We start from the raw sequence: 17334 nt of genomic DNA on the forward strand, positions 1-17334 counted from the left end.
CGTGAAAAAGTAAGTACACCCCATGTAAAGTTTTGACTTTTTCAACATATTTCAACATTCAGCTATTTGATCTTCATTTCAACAATATTGATAGATAAAGGTGATATAATATAACAAATATCAAAAACATTTACATTTTGTAGTCCATTGTATAATTTAAATAAACATAAAAGCAAATTTCGCATGTGGAAAAAGGAAGTACACCCTTGGCTCTAATAGGTGGTATTGCCCCCATTGGCATAAACAACCTCAAGTAGGAGTTTCTTATAACTGTCTACCAGTTTCTGACATCGGCTGGGAGAAATTTGCACACTCCTCCATGCAGAATTCTTTCAGCTGTGCGATGTTTGAGGGGTTTCTTGCATGCACAGCTCGTTTCAAATCCCCCCACAACATCTCGATGGGATTTAGATCCAGGCTTTGACTTGGCCATTCCAGAACCCTCCATTTCTTTCTTTTCAGCCATTCCTTGGTGGATTTACTGGTATGTTTAGGGTCATTGTCATGTTGCAAGGTCCACCTTCGGTTGAGCTTCAACTTTCCGACAGATGGCCTCACATTATCCTCAAGCACCCTCTGGTACAATGAAGAATTCATAGTGGATTATATGATGGTGAGCTGCCCAAGCCCTGATGCAGCAAAGCTGCCCCAAACCATAATATTTCCACCACCATGCTTTACAGTTGGTATCAGGTTCTTGTGGTCAAATGCTGTCTTTGGTTTTCGCCAAACATGTCTTCTGGTACTGTGGCCAAATAGCTCTACCTTTGATTCATCTGTCCAGAGCACATTGTTCCAGAAGTGCTGGTCTTTGCCTAGGTGTTCATTGGCAAACTTTAGTCTTACCCAGATGTTATTTCTGGACAGCAAAGGTTTCCTCCTGACACACCTCCCATGTAGATCAAATTTGTGCAGCCTCTTTCTAATGGTAGACTCGTGCACTTTGACATCAACAGTGGCAAGAGCTACCTGTAGGTCCCGTGATGACATTCTGGGGTTTTTAAGAGACTTCTTTCAGCATCTTGCGGTCTGCTCTCGGGCTGAACTTGCTGGGGTGGCCTGGCCTGAACAAGTTGGCAGTTGTTTGGAATCTTCTCCACTTGTAGATGATCTTTTGGACAGTCGAATGATTGATTTCAAATTGTTTGGAGATCTTTTAAAATCCCTTCCCAGATTCGTAGGCATCTATAACCTTCTTTCTGAAGGTCTCAGAGAGCTCTTTTGATCTAGGCATGGTGACGCCACACACTTCAACAACAAAGAGCAAACCAAACTAAATGTCTGAGGTTTAAATAAGACAGGTTCCTCCAAGATCCTCTCTGACGATGTCCTAATCATTTGCACCTGAGCTGGTGCACCTGATTGTAATTTTAGGTATTTGAAGTAGTGATAAATGTAGGGGTGTACTTACTTTTTCCACATGCGAAATTTGCATTTATGTTTAGTTAAATTGTACAATGGACTACAAAATGTAAATGTTTCATGATATTTGTTATATTATATCACCTTTATCTTTCAATATTGTTGAAATGAAGATCAAATAGCTGTATGTTGAAATATGTTGAAAAAGTCAAAACTTTACATGGGGTGTACTTACTTTTTCACGTGACTATATTTGGGAAGCATACAACTTAACAGACCACTGCCTCGATCACCGTGGCGGATTTTCACAAGGCCCGTGACGCCTATCGGCTCAAATCCGTTTGACTGTCGCTTTGGTGGTTTCACAATGACGGGAAAACTTATAGGGAGGTCATGGTGATCGTGAATATGAAAGCTCCAAATAAGTCTTTGACTTCGCATAGCAGGAAGTACCAACATGTCCACCGTATGATTTTGCTTCCGAATATAAATTGTATGTTGAGTCAGGTGAACTGTCCATCCAATGGGTGGAATGGAATATTACAGGCAGACAGATAGACGGATGGACAAACAAGCGAATTATTATATCAATATTATTGGCAACATCCTCATATTGAGCTCATTAGAAACAAACCATGCAATAGGTAAATTATCAGCTCCACCAAAATTCCACCATATTCATCCTCGGTTATACTTTCCCTCCATTTAGCGTAAATATAAAAGATACTACTCTATTTCCAATTTGAAGAAACTAAGAATGAATAGGCGTTAGTAAGGGTATTATGGATTGGTACTTAATAATATAATATTGTACATGAAAATTCCCATCATTCTACAGTTAATGTCTGTCCTCTTCTTCATTCAGCAAGCACCATTTTGCTTCTTACCAATTCATGTGTGAACTTGATCATACAATTTCAGCTGGATCGTGGCAAATGTCAAGTATGAAATTAGCATATTTTGAAAAGGCGGTTACCAAAATTAGGAAGGCAGCACATCTCACCCAAAAAAATTGTGGAAATGCTGGTTTGTTACATGGTGACATGTGTCATAATTAAACAAGGCCAAAATTGACGATACATACTGCCGGGGTGATTACACGGCTGGAGCGTTAATATGTCTCGGTTGAGTTGGTGTGATCGGGAACATTCCAAATTGGATGGTTTATGTATTCCAAATATCTAAACCACAACCAATTTTCACCAACATATCACTGACGAAGTGACAAAAGGCAGTGACAAGGATACACAAAAAGAGGAGGAAAAAAAAACCCACCTTTAACTGCAAACCTCTTACTCCAATTAATGTCCCACAAACAACCTTCTTCCTATTCTTAAAAATATCCTTCATCTCCCTTCTCCCTTCCCCACTCTTCTCTTTTGTAGTTGTCTGCACAAGAGTTTCCAGTATGTGGAAGCTGCATGCTCCACATCTTGCTCACCGAGTTTGACAGGAAATCCTGGAGGCAGCTTCATCTGCACAAACTCACGAAGCTTGTTAAAGTGCTTGAATGGTGCCACGATCTCCAAAACATTCAGCATCCTGGGCGGTAGTTGAGCATACGCAGGGGCAGACAGTGAGTTTGGGGCAGGAAATGTAACATAACACAATATTATAAAAGAACAATAATAATAAACTTTCGTGAGTTGATTAAATAGAAGTGATGGGACAAGAGAATGGGTGGCAAGAAGGTGGGAAGTGCAATTATCCCAGCAGTGCTTACACTTCCATGCTGAGGGGGAACTCTTGGCTCATGGCAACCGTTGCTCTGAAGTTCTTTCGACTTTCCTTGCACACGAGTTCCCTCCCAAGATGTGGGGCCCTGCACACATCATGCTCGGTGCTGTAGGCAGAGGCTCGCACAACCCTGTGCTCACAGCTCCAAAAGTCTCAATTCAACAGAAATAAAAAAGCACAAATATCCAACATCTCCTACTTTGGGAATATACCATATTCAGGCTGGAACTTTAATCAAAACTGAAAGCAAAACTAAGAGAGAGAAGCCTAGATGACTCACCCGACAAATTCCAAAGTAACATGAGACAGACAACAGATTCAAAACACAAACCAGCTGCATCTTTACAGGGTGGTTACGATTTAGTCAAACCCACTCCTTTAATCATTCACTCTGCAACTGCGCTTCTCAGCGACACAAAATGACAATGTACGAATGCCTTGCCATTGCATGACAAAATATCCAGATTTCCTCAAGGAATCACCATGGAATTGGTAAAACACACACCCTAGACCTTTTATTCGATTAAATAGAAAAAGTACAGAGATTATAAAACTTCACAAATTTCTCAAGGGTATACCCCTGCTACATATATATGCTTGTCCCTTCAATATTGATCAATCTTTGAGGTCATCTGCATATAATTATTTGGGATGAGTATCCAGCCAATTTAAGGCCCTTGCTTTGATGTCTTCATCATTTGTAAACTTAATGCGACCCAGACATTCTTTAAGTGGTCAAAAGAGACCAAGATCACAAGCTGACAAAAGTCTGGACATGTGTGAGAGGGTATTCAAAAGGAAGAGATGGAGTCGTCATCCTTTCGGAGAGGGCAGATTGCAGTCCCTGCCAGTTGCTCTGCTCGAATGACCAGGTTCTGTGGCATTAAAGTTGTTCTTGAATTATAGCCAGAGATATGAATATTGACAAGAACATGGTCAGAGAAGCCAAGAAGGACAGAGGAGGAACAGAAGAGGTTGCATTTGAAATTTGACATTGCCAGTTCCAAAACGGAGAATATACCATTACTTGAGATGTGGGTTGGAAAGTTTACAGATTAGGTCCGACCCATGGGCTGCAATGCCATGTCTGGTCGTTGCTGAGCCGAAACCCAGTCAGCCAGCCAACAAGGTGGAAGTTGAAGTCACCACAGACGATTAAGAACAATTGAGGATAGCTGGTTCCTAGTTAACCTATGTTATTGGAAAGAGATAAACATATCATGAACCACACAGATAAACATTAGGTGGTTGTGGGGAGGAATTCATAAGCAGTGGTATTCCAGTGGGCTAGGAGGGTTTAGTGTAAGCATTAGGTATACATAAACAGAATGGAGTTCTTGACACAGACAGCACCATCACCACTGACACAGGGATCAAAATGGAAGAGGGAACAGCCAAGAGGGAAAAGGGGGACAGAAGAGTCGGACAAATCCTATAAGTGAACAAATCCTATGAGTGATATAACAAAAGCCATGACCAATGCCTGATGGTGCTGAAGGCCACTATAGGTCTGCTCAGCCACCAAAATACTGATCCTCATGTCCCACTGATTTGGTGAGCAATACTTGGAAATGCTTGAATTTTTTGTTTGGCCTACCATTTCTCAGTGGGAAAATGCTGAAGAACTGCTTTTTATGCAAGATGGTGCTCCTCTATATTTTGTTCTAACAGTAGCATCCTGGCTTCATAACCATTTTCCTGGATGGTGAATCGGCCGTCGAGAGCCTACAGAATGGCTTCCATGAAGTCAAGACCTAACACCATGCAACATTTTTCTTTGGGGCTGGACCAAAGAAAGTTTACAAATCAAATTATATTTTCAGGTTAATCCAGAGTTTTTAAACTTTGTAATGTTATTGGCAACATTCCAAAACATTTCTTGAAAAAGTCAATATAACCTAGTATCAGTGAGGTTCTATTGACTTTCCTGTAATTACAGTAATATCATCAAGTTACCTATTTAATAAATAAATAGATCTTAACTCTAGAACTGAATAAGATGGAAATGTTCATAAAATAAAATTTGAATACTTTTTGGCCATTTTTCTTACTTTCCTGCCTCAGCGCTGATGTACTCCTCCCAGCTGATGGTGTTCGGCTGTGGAGGTGGCAGAGACTCCCTCCGGATGGGCTGTGTAAAAGGTGATTGTTGTGATGTATGGAATGAGGAAAATCGGTTACACAAAATGGAGGACACTCAAGAAGAAATATGGATTCTTAGACACAGGAAGAAGACATTTGATACACTTCTTATTTTGTATCCTAAATCCCATTTTATCAATATCTCAATCATGTTTAATTTAGCTGCAAAGGTCTACATGGCCATGATACGAGTACAACGATGTACTCTTATGAATGCTACCAGAGATTTTTCCCAAATTTCCTGAAGAAGTCATGACAAACTTACCTCAATAGGCCCGGTCTTGGTTTAATTGTATAACGACAAGGAAAAGTTCCAATGTCAATGCAAGAACATAATTGTTACAATTCAGACCTGAGATCTTCGCTTCTTCGGCCTCCACACCTACCCCCATATCCAACAACGGTAGCACAAGCCCCTTTAAAGATGGATAGTTCGCCTCCAATATCCAATAAAGATTATTAAGAAAGCCATGACTGATGGTAGTGAATGACACTATAGGTCTTGCTCAATCACCAAAATACCAATCCTCATGACCCATTGATTTGGCAATGGCTTACCTTTAATATACAGCCGGACACCGCTATTCACGGTTCCGCGTATTCGCGGGTGATAAAATGCGACCCGTTTCTATATTCGTGGAAAAGTGTCCCGCAAAGTCGCAGTTTTTATTCCTATTCGCGGCCGTGCTCCGCGAATTCATAGTTTTTCAGGGGTGCAAAAAAAATAAAAATAAAATAAATAACTTCTCAAGCAGCTAGCTTGACACATCACATGTATAAAAGCCATCTTTCACCAGCCATGCATAAAGCAGCTGGACATACGCAAAAAAACATCTTCTACAAGCCGCGAACATGATGGTGTTGTGGTTTTTTCGTTTCACGGTGTGGTGTGGTTAAGCTGGTTAAGCACTTTTAATAAACTGTAAGCGAATTCCTTCAATAAATCAGAAATGGTACCTGGTGGCGTTTAAAAAAAAAAATTTGTAAGCATTTTTTTAATGAAACCGTAATTATGTGCATTTGCGGTCAAAAACATTTTAAACTTTAAAAAAAAAAATTCCTCTATGAATTAGGGACCACCAGGAACCTATAATGTATCCCCCTTTTCCCCATTGAAACAACTAGGGCATGCCCGTACTATATATAGTATATCTAAAATTATATCCCCCCCCTCTATTTACATGAAATGGTTTGGTCCAAAGCGAACGGCTTGCGAGTACGGTGACAATCCCCCCCCTCTATTTACATGAAATGGTTTGGTCCAAAGCGAACGGCTTGCGAGTACGGTGACAATCCCCCCCCTCTATTTACATGAAATGGTTTGGTCCAAAGCGAACGGCTTGCGAGTACAGTGACAATCCCCCCCCCTCTATTTACATGAAATGGTTTGGTCCAAAGCGAACGGCTTGCGGAGTTTGGTAAAGAAATCGCCATCGCGTGCACAAACGCGCAGGAAAGCGAATGAATCGCAAATTAGTTTTAATTAGTTGTAAAACATAGTTTAACGCCAACATAGTTTGCCAACGTGAAATAAATGAATACGCTCTCAAATGTGCCGTCCGAGGCAGAGTCTGTTCGCCACGTTCGGCACACGTGATAGCTCGCTGCTCTCTGATTGGTTGAATCGTTTTTTGGACATAGCTCGGTAACTACTTGTCCGATTAATATGAAACCTTGAAAAGGCACATCCTCGGGTCCCCAGCAATATACCTGGCAAGTTTAAAGTATATCGGACCCGTGGTTGTCGAGAAACAGCGGTCACAGACATACAGACATACATACATACATACATACATACATACATACATACATACATACACACAGAGATTACTGGAATTATAGATAGATGCTGCAGCATACCTTCGCAGATTATCCTCGACATTCTCAGGATTTTCCTCACCATTCACGGATTTTGGCGACTCAGGAACCTATCCCCCGTTTTTCCATTGAAACAATGCCCCGCTATTTGTGGTTTCACAATTCGGGGGAATTTCCAGGAACGTATATATATATATATATATATATATTATTATTGGTTAGCCAATAACCAGCTAAACTTACCATTTAGCCCAATGAATTTACTACTTTAATTCAGCTTTTACTCGTGGCCGTAGAGGATTGACTATTATAATTCAGCTCAGCTTTTAATTGCGAAATGGGCCCAGCCCAGCCGAGGTGGGTGGGCCTCGACCGGCCTCGCCACCTAGCCTATAACCTTCCCAGGGCCCGTCCCAACATTTTAAGTTATTTTTGAATGAATTTACTACTATAATTCAGCTTTTACTCGTGGCCGTAGAAGATTGACTACTATAATCCAGCTCAGCTTTTAATTGCGAAATGGGCCAAGCCTGGCCGAGGCGGGCCTCGACCGGCCTCGCCACCTAGCCCATAACCTTCCCGGGGCCCGTCCCGACATTTTTTGTTTCAGAGGTTTCCTCCTATCTTTCACCGTTCAGGAGATTAGCGCGTGCAGACAAACAAACAAACAAACAAACAAAAACTTTCTTTTATATATATATAGAAGAAGAAGAAATGTTCAAAGCACACTGTATCATTGTGGTTAATGACATATTCATTATGTTGGCAAATATAGCATGTGCTGGGTTTTTTTTCAGGCAGACTGGTGACCTCACGTGTATATCCCATTGGTATTTTCAGAACTTGATTGAGTTGTCCATTGCCAAATTGTGCAACAGTGATTCCTATTAAAGTACAATAATGGCTCTCAAGTTCCTCGTACTACATGTAATAATATATTTAAGCTTCTCCACGAGCCTTCATCACTGCAGGGAAAAAGTGAATTTTGGTTTCTGCAATTATGGGGAGGATCGATAAGAGCTCTCAAACGCACCTCAAAGCTCGGGTCAGCTATGACGTTTCCACCTTTGCTGATGCTCTCCATTAGCGCCTTGTTCCTCTGGATGTCTTCTTCTGTAAGATGCTCACGGCGCTTGCGAGACTCCAGCACGAGGCCCGAGATGGAGTAAAAATCCGCGAGGAAGGTTCCCACCCTCTCCTGGGGTTAGATGACCAGTCAGTTTTTGTTCATGCTTACAGTCAAAAAAAACAAAAATCAAAAAAACTGAAGAAAGTTTAAAAAAAAGAAAAAAAAGAAAAAGAAAAAGAGTCAAAAAAGTCAAATTAGTCAAAAAAGAGTCAAAAAAACAAAAATCCCTCAAACTTTGCTAGAATCCAAATGCATGTATAATTGTACTAAATAAAACCCTTAGCAGAGAAAGTAAACATTCCCAACTGGCTCCAGATTAGCTCTGCAATTTCTTCCCAAGATTGTCGTGCATCTCAAGGGCAGCCAAAATGGTTTGCCAGAAAAACCATATGGAAGGGAAGCAGGTCTCACTGCTGAGCAATTGCCAAAGAATCTCGTTCTCAAAAACAAGCCCCTTCCACTTCTATGCTCTCATCTTACCGATGCAAGTGGCATGAACTTAGAAACCCAGTCATGTCTCAATGGGTATCTGAATCACCATGACAACGATCCAAATTTCTCAGACCCGAGTACATTTACACTATTTAATTTGAGACAACGATACAGGCCCACTAAGGGTCCTCACCTACCGTTTTGTCCTCCTTGAAGAGCCAACCGGTCTGCGTGCGCATAAAGCCAATGGATTTGGTGGACATTGTTGCAGCAACGATGTCACTGCTCATCAGGATGTCAACCTCTTCCTCAGTCTCCATCTCTGACTCCTGGTGAAGAAGTACGCATGGATATGTTATACTGTTACGGCAACATATATAGCTGGATCTGGGGGTGGGGGAGGGGATTCCTATCATTTTCACATTTCAATTTTCATTCTAAAAGTAAGATTTTGGTTGTTTAGAATATGAAAGTCCAATAATGAAGGACATTCATAAAATGTAAGATTTTCATCAAGTTTCCAAACAAGGATGGACATAGTTGCCATAGGGAGGGGGTAACTTAGAGCAACTAGATTGATTCCAAGGCTAGCTAGACTAGGCTATGAGGAGTGGCCGAAGGAGAAAGGACTTTTAGAGAGTAGGTGTGGCAAGGAGATTCGATTGAGATGTTTAAGATTAGACGGGTCAATATATGAAAAATAAGGGCCTAACCCCAAAAAAAATTATAATAAAGGTTTTTTTGTTTTAGGTGTATCATTAGGTTGTACTAGACCCCTGAAAAAAAGTTTACCAAAATTTGACTCCGGGAAAGTGGTTAATTAGCATATTTTCAAAATGGCACCCCCAAAATTTTCAATGTACAGGAAAAAAATTTCTTGTTCAATTTAGACCCTATAAATGTATTACAAATAGATAGAAACATGGTTGCTTTACCTAATGAACACATCAGAAAATTTCTATGACGTCATTGTGACGTCATAATGACGTTGCTGTCTCAATTACGTCATATGATATCATGAATCATTACTGTTTTTCCTTACTACCAAGACTTAAATAAATATTTTTTGTTTCAGGATTTGAAAATGGATAACGGAGAGCTTGACGAAGACGTCTGCCCAATTTGCAAAGCGAGTTTGGAAGACGCCAAGGACACTGATGTTTCCAAACTTTCAAGGAAGGGTGTTGAAAAAATCAACAAATCAAGCCAAGAAAGGGGTTGTGATGATGTTGTCGCAAGACCAAACCAACGAGTACACAAGAAATGTCGATCCTCGTGGACAAATGAAAAAGCAATCAAACAGGCTTTAAAACGTTCTTCTGAATCATCATCACCTGTAAAGAAGAAGAGCCGCCGTATTAGCTTAGGGCCATATGACCCTAAAAAGGACTGCCTCTTCTGTGGCCATGAAATTTCTAAGGGTACTCATGGACATGATGAAAGTGCCGGTAAGATTCTCACTGACTGTTTCCCTCAGACGATAGTTAAACATTGCAAAGAAAGACACGATGATTGGGCGCATATTGTTCAGGGTCGAATTGAATATCTTGGTACAAATTTGCAAGCTTCTGACTGTGTTTACCATAAACGCTGCAATACCTACTTTCGATTGGGGCAGGAAATGCCAGACCAGTTTCGATCAGAGGCAGTGCAAAAACCAAAACACATCGGGCGGCCCACAAACGAGGACCAGCGACAAGCATTTGTGACAGTTTGTGAATATTTGGAAAGCAATGATGAAGAACAAATTACGATATCTGAACTTGTGAGCAAAATGGGTGAATACTTACTTGAAGAAGACTCTGTGCCATATGGAAGTCAATATTTGAAGCAAAAACTGATAGAACGCTACAATGATTCTATATGCATAGCGGAAGTAGAAGGGCTTCAGGATATAGTGACGATGAGGGGGAAAACTGCAAAAATACTTCGTACCTATTTCGAGACTTCAAAAGATGGTGATTCCGAAAGTCAGAAACGTGCAATCATTGCTACAGCTGCCAAGCTCCTGAAGTGCGATATCAAGACTGAAATCCCATCAGTCACTGATCGATATCCTTCTTCGCAGAGCCTCAAACTAGACACTACATTAGATTACTTGCCGATTTCACTGCGTACCATGTTGAATAAACTGTTTGTGGGGACAGATAAAGATGAAAAAGTTGCTGCTATCGGGCAGTCAATAATACAAGGTGTTCACCCGCGGGCACTTGTAGTGCCACTTCAAATAGGACTTGCTACTCAGCTACACCATGTCTATAAGTCACGATTTCTCATTGACACCTTGTCTGTGATGGGGTTTAGCTCTTCTTATGGGGAGGTGCAGAGATTCTTGCAAAATGCTGCTGATGTGGTTGCACCAGAGTTACTTGGGAAAGGATCATCTGGTACAGTATTATTCGCTGCTGATAATGTTGACCACAATATCATAACTCTGGATGGAAAAGGAACCTTCCATGGAATGGGAATGGTGGCAGCAACAACACCAGGACAGGTGACAACCCATGTTGTCAACAGGAAAAACGTTTCCAAATTGAATGTGAAAGAAATGTCACGGGTTGATATCATTGATTATCGCTTCTCCACATTTGCACGTCGTAACATTATGTTTGAAAAACTTCCAGAACTTCACTGTCCTGTCCCAGTTGTAGACATTCTATGGGAGCTCTCATTCTGTTTCCACATGGACACACCCAACTGGCAGGGAATGATGAACATAGTTCATAGCGTATCTGACCACCCTGGAAAATCATCTGTCACATTCCTACCAATGATCGACATGTATCCAAGTGAGCCAACTTGCATACTCTCCACACTTAGTTTCATTTGTGACCTAGCAGCGAAACACAAGATTGCGCCAATCGTGACATTCGACCAACCCTTGTTCTTTAAGGCCTCGGAAATAATCTACAATTCACCAGAGTGGAGCCACCTGAAGAACATTACGTTGATGTTAGGAAGTTTCCATACGTTGATGAACGTGCTCGGTGCTATTGGCACACTTATGCAAGGTTCGGGTCTGACGGACAGCCTCGAAACTGTTTATGGTGACAATGCAGTAAAGCATATGATTGGTGGTAAAGCTGTGCAGAGAGCATTGCGGGGCCATCTCTTGGTTGAAAAATGCTTGAATGGAATGCTGGTCTGTGAAATGATGGAAAGCGATCCCGAGTTCGCTAATTCAGTGAAGACGTGTGAGGACATGTACAACTCGTTGTTAGAAGGCAAGACCACATTAGAAACAGTAGCTACCTCGGAGAAAAACGCAAAACTTCAGCAAACACTTGACAAAAAGAAACTTGAGTTGTCTGACCAATCCAGGACAAGTAAGCTTTGGGTTGCTTACATGAACATGGTAAAAAGTGCAAGAATGCTTTTGATGGCAGATCGAATGGGCTCATGGGAAAGACATCTTAGTGCTGTTGCCGAATGTTTGCCAATATTTGCTGCAACAGGACACTACAATTACCTAAAATCAGCACACTTGTACTTGCAAAACATGCAAAACCTTGAAACAAAGGATCCTGCTGTATTCAGGAAATTTCAAGATGGATTCCATGTAATCAGGCGTTCAGACAAATTCTGGGCTGGCCTGGGTTCCGACCTTGTGATTGAGCAGACCTTGATGCGCTCGCTAAAGTCAACCGGTGGCTTGACACGGGGAAGTGGGATGAGTGAAGCGCCGGACAATTTGTTAAAGATTGTGCATTGCAATTGCACGACCGCTTGCACAACACAGCGCTGTACATGTAGGAGGTACGGTTTACCTTGCACCTCTGCTTGTGGAGAATGCCAACTTGAATCCTGTGAAAACCCAAACAACGTTCGTCCAATGGATCAAGATGACACAGAAGACAGTGACGATGATGACTAATGGTATGTGACAGTCATAACTTAAAGGCTCTTAGTGGTTTCTGACATTCAGTGTGTTATGGACGAGTTTGATTTCATTGCCTATTTATGTAAGGACAACCAGCTGACATGATATTTCCCTTCATATGGTCATACGGTGATGCAGGGATTTGTTCCTAGGTTGCATGGTGTCATGACGTCACTACCAATAACCATGTATTATTCACAGACCTTTCAGAAAATACTGTATTGTATAGGCAGATCAAATTTTCAAAAAAAAAATTTCACAAAGTGTGTATTTGTTGAAAAAAGTTGATAAAAATGCATGTATTATTCATTGTCGTCATCATTGACGTCATAATGACGTCATAGAAGTTTTCTGATGTGTTCATTATGTAAACCAACCATGTTTCTATCTATTTGTAATACATTTATAGGGTCTAATTTGAATTATAAAAAAGTTTCCTGTACATTGAAAATTTGGGGGGGGTGCCATTTTGAAAATATGCTAATTAACCACTTTCCCGGAGTCAAATTTTGGTAAACTTTTTTTCAGGGGTCTAGTACAACCTAATGATACACCTAAAACAAAAAAACCTTTATTATAATTTTTTTTGGGGTCAAACCTTACATTGACCCGACTAGATAATGAAGGGTAGAGACACAATAAGTGCAGAATTTTATTTTGTCTGCAGAATAGACAGCGACAGGCCCAGGGGCCACAACACAGCCTAAGAGTAAAGAAGAGGAGAGTTAAATGGCGCTACGGCTTTCACTCTGAGCAGTTAATGAAGGGAATTGTCTCCCTGTAAAGATGGTGGGAGCAGAGACAGTGGATGGATTTAAAGTACAATGGGATAAGTACCTACAAGCAGTGGGGATAAAAGGAGGTTACATGAGTGTTTGCAGGATCAACGGTGAACAGAGGTTATGTTTTCACCCCTGTTTGTCTGTGAGCATGGTATCTCAGAGTTATGGATGGATTCAAACGAAACTTGATGAACATGTTGGGTGTGTGACAAGGAAGAATTGATTCCGCTTTGGTGAAGATTGGATACCGATAAGGGTTTTTAAGAAATCTTTTAACCCTTTGAGTACGGATGATGTCCAGTGCCGCAACCCGCGAAAAAGTTTTGTGTACTGATGACGTTACTACACGTCATCGACTGTACCTATAAATAGATCGTCAGTATGCGGTTGCATTCCCGTACCAAAATGCCAAATTAATCCCGTACCGGGGGTATTTATATCAAAAAAAAAAATCCCGTACTCAAAGGGTTAAAAGTGCTATTTCATCATTGAGAGATGGGGCCAAAAATGATATATAGCATTATATTTCAAAGAATTGTGCATGGGTTGACAAAACTTGGTGGATGAGTTGGGTAGGTGACAAGGACGACATTTGTTAGAGCGCAGAACAAGTCCATTTTGGACACCATTAAAAGCTTCAGGTAATGAGTTCAATCTCGAACCAAAACCTAATCATGTGATGACATGGTACAAATGAAAAAAGAAGAAGACTACTGTTCCCCAAAAGCAACATGAGCATCAATGCAGAAGAACTTGTACAAAACAACAAAGCACACCTTATGTGATATTCGCTGGAACACTTTCTGCTCGTTGTCCAAGACAGTGAGCGAGGGTGAGAGATCGCCAGTGAAAATGAAACTCATGTCTCCACGCTGCCACCGCATGTCATTGAAATCGATGAGAGTCGTGTCGAGCCTGCACAGGGAGAGATTTGCACGTTGAGAAACATGGCACCTGAAAACAGACGAGCCAGATTGAGGCCTCCAGATTCAGTCATTACAAATGAGTTTCTTCAGTAAAACACGTTAAGGAAAGTGAAACATCATTTTGTACTCAGTTCAGACTTGGGAATTCTATTTCTCCTGCACGCAAACAACTGATGGATATTTCAGAATATGATAAATCCTTTTCATTACAAACGTGTGGGCTGCCCCCTGGAGATGAGAAAAATGGTAGGCCTGCATATCAGATCCTGCACCCCATCACACATCACCTGATGTTCGTGCCGTGCTTGTAAATCTTGCATGTGTCAGAGGGGAGCATACGAGACACCAGAGGTACTGCAGGGAACATGTAGGGGAGGATCGATGAGACATAGTTGTTTAATGGAAAGTGACGGCGTTTTGTTTGTTTCCCTCTTTCCTATTTAATACTATGATACAATTAGGGGAAGGGGGAGTATGAGGATTGTTCAAATTTGACCTGAACTTTTGTTTACAGGTTGCAGGTTAATGCATGTACAACTAGAACGGCACTCGGTAGAAAGCATACCTCCGCCTGTTTGGCCATATCACTCAATGGTGAAGAATCACTTAAAAAATTCGACTAGCTGGATCCGGATCTTCACCAAAATTCAATCGATTCTTCCTTGTCACACACACAACCTGTCCAACAAGTTTCGTCCAAATCGATCCATAGCTTCTTGAGATATCCTGCCATGTATCGTTTTTGGCCCGATCTCCCAATGGTGAAGAATCACTTAAAAAATTATACGAGCCAGATCCGAATTTTGATCTTCACCAGAATCTAATCATTCAGTCCTCGTCACATACGCTACAACTCTGCCAAATTTCGTCCGAATCCGTCCACAGCTTTTTGAGATATTTTGTTCAAAAACAAACAGATGAAAAATCATTTAGAGTGACACTTGGTGCAAAACAGAACAAAGTAGAAGGGTATTGTAGAACAAAGTAGCAAAGTAGAAGAACAAAGTAGAAGGGCGCTACAAAACAGAACAAAGTATAAGAGCACTCAGTAGAGCATCCTTTTGACTTCAAAATAATTAGTGGTTGAATTTAGTGAACAAATATGCAAATGTCTTCAAATTTTAAGTTAATCGGATGAAAATTGACAATTTTAGAAATGTGGCCTATGTTGACCTTTTGGCCTATGTTGACCTCAAAAATAGTTGGTGGTTGAATTTAGTTAGTTGATATGAAAATCCTATTCAAATTTCAAATCAATCCGATGAAAAATTGAGGATTTTAGAAATTTGACAAAAAGTGGTTGACCTTTATATGAACATTTCTAGAGCATTACTTGGTTCCTCCTCAGAACATAAGAGTAGTACAGCATGCACACGATTTTTTTTGAATGTCCTTATTTTCTATTGTTTGACATTATCTACAAGCTATGGAATGTCCCTTCTTTTCTATACTTTGCCACATGGCACATAGCCTTCCTTATAAGAAGTGGCCTTTTCTATGCCCCTGCCATTTTCCACAAGAATAATGGTTAGAGTGTCCCCTCCGAGTCTGGAACAGGTACGAGACTTGGTGGTATAATGGTTAGAGTGTACCCTCTGAGTCTAAGATGAGCGGTTCGAAACCGACCACGGCCGAGTCATACCAAAGACTTCAAAAATGGTACACACCAAGGACTTTTATATGAACTTCCTTGCTTGACGATCAGCATTTTAAAAGGACAGAGCACTGATCACCTTCAATAGGTTGACAAGCAATGCACATGCTTGATGGGCCCAATGGCCTCCTACAGTGTTGAAGTTCCTTGTATGGGAACTCCTCATTATTATTAAAGTGCTGTTACTTCAACTTTCATTCCCTTTAATACAGTCATCTGACAACCGTTTATGGAATCTCAGCACTTCACCTTTAGATATTCAGAAACTGCTTGGAAAGCATCAATGACTCAAAGTGATTGACAATAAAAGGACCATAACCATAAAGTGATTGCTGGAAAAAAGTGTGTGTCTGTGTGTGTGTGTGTGTGTGTGTGTGCGCGTCTGTGTGTGTGTGTGTGTGTGTGTGTGTGTGTGTGTGTGTGTGTGTGTGTGTGTGCACACGTCTATTTCAGAAATGTCTGTGGGTGGAGGTGTTTTTTGAAGCAATGTTTTTCTCCTATTGCAGCCATGCTGGCCATAAATATAAGCAACCAGGCCTGTGCAGTATTTATATATACTAGCAACGGAACCCGCCCTATGGGTGGGGTTTCAATTGGGAAGCCCAAATGAAAAGGCAAAATATCAGAAATTGAAGGCTTTTTTATTTTAAACGATTCATATCAACATTCGTTGAATCATATCACACGCAAATCATCAAAATCTAAACAGTACATGGCGCCCATTTTGAAAAAGATTGAATTCTGCAAAACGGAAGCGGCCGCTACACGTCTTTCTCAGTCGCACGTTTATGTGTGAAGAGTGCGCGTCGAATCTGTAACACAGTAGCGGCCGCTACACCTGTTTCTCAGTCGCTTTGCACACAATGTTACTTTGGAGCCACACGTTTATATAGGAGGAGTTCGTCAGGAGTCGATCTACTCTCTCCTGGTACGTAGAATAAACAGTATTTGTAGAATTTCAACAAAAGCCACATCACTGTTCATATTGATAAATATTATTCCATCGTGTTTGGAAAAACTGGAAAATTGGAAAACTTGGAAAAATTGGAAAAACATTGTAGCCTATTTTACTCCCAGGGGTCCCAGGAATACCCACCCAAAATATCGTTGCGATCGGTTGAGCTGTTTTTGTGGTACCTTCGAATGGACATTTTGTGAATTATAGTAAGATGACCCGGATCTTGCTGGGATGTTATTTGCTTAATTAACACATAGGCCACACCCTGTGTGGAAACCGTTGCTTGGGGTCCTTCATTTACCCAGCTGTTTCTATTTTTTTGGTCCACTACCTGTACATTTGTGAAAATGGGTTCCAAACCACGCTTCATTGAGGTAATCTATCATTTGCTATGGTTCACAGTTCACAAGCAAGGGTAGTTCATTGTGAGCAATAAATAATCGATTTGCATGGTTTTTTTTCTACAACTTGCTCTCTCACGAAGACATCAAACTGGTCTTGGCCCATGTTCTGT

General features: G+C 40.9%; 1 protein-coding gene across 4 annotated transcripts in view; it reads right to left on the reverse strand.

The window, feature by feature from the left end:
* ANKRD13C (ankyrin repeat domain 13C) overlaps positions 1 to 17334 on the reverse strand; it is a 122408-nt gene that overhangs the window by 24884 nt on the left and 80190 nt on the right. For 3 of the 4 annotated variants that reach the window (XM_068103564.2, XM_068103567.2, XM_068103565.2), the window contains 7 exons: positions 14496 to 14562; positions 14059 to 14197; positions 8818 to 8949; positions 8093 to 8257; positions 5151 to 5230; positions 3086 to 3184; positions 2804 to 2904 (listed from right to left, as the gene is read on the reverse strand). In XM_068103564.2, the coding sequence (XP_067959665.1) occupies positions 2804 to 2904; positions 3086 to 3184; positions 5151 to 5230; positions 8093 to 8257; positions 8818 to 8949; positions 14059 to 14197; positions 14496 to 14562 (783 nt within the window). The remainder of the gene's footprint in view (positions 1 to 2803; positions 2905 to 3085; positions 3185 to 5150; positions 5231 to 8092; positions 8258 to 8817; positions 8950 to 14058; positions 14198 to 14495; positions 14563 to 17334) is intronic. The other variant, XR_010982474.2, reaches the window with a different exon arrangement.

This window comes from Myxine glutinosa, chromosome 1 (assembly GCF_964187855.1).
Source record: "Myxine glutinosa chromosome 1, kmMyxGlut1.1, whole genome shotgun sequence".
In the NCBI taxonomy this organism is placed as follows: domain Eukaryota; kingdom Metazoa; phylum Chordata; class Myxini; order Myxiniformes; family Myxinidae; genus Myxine; species Myxine glutinosa.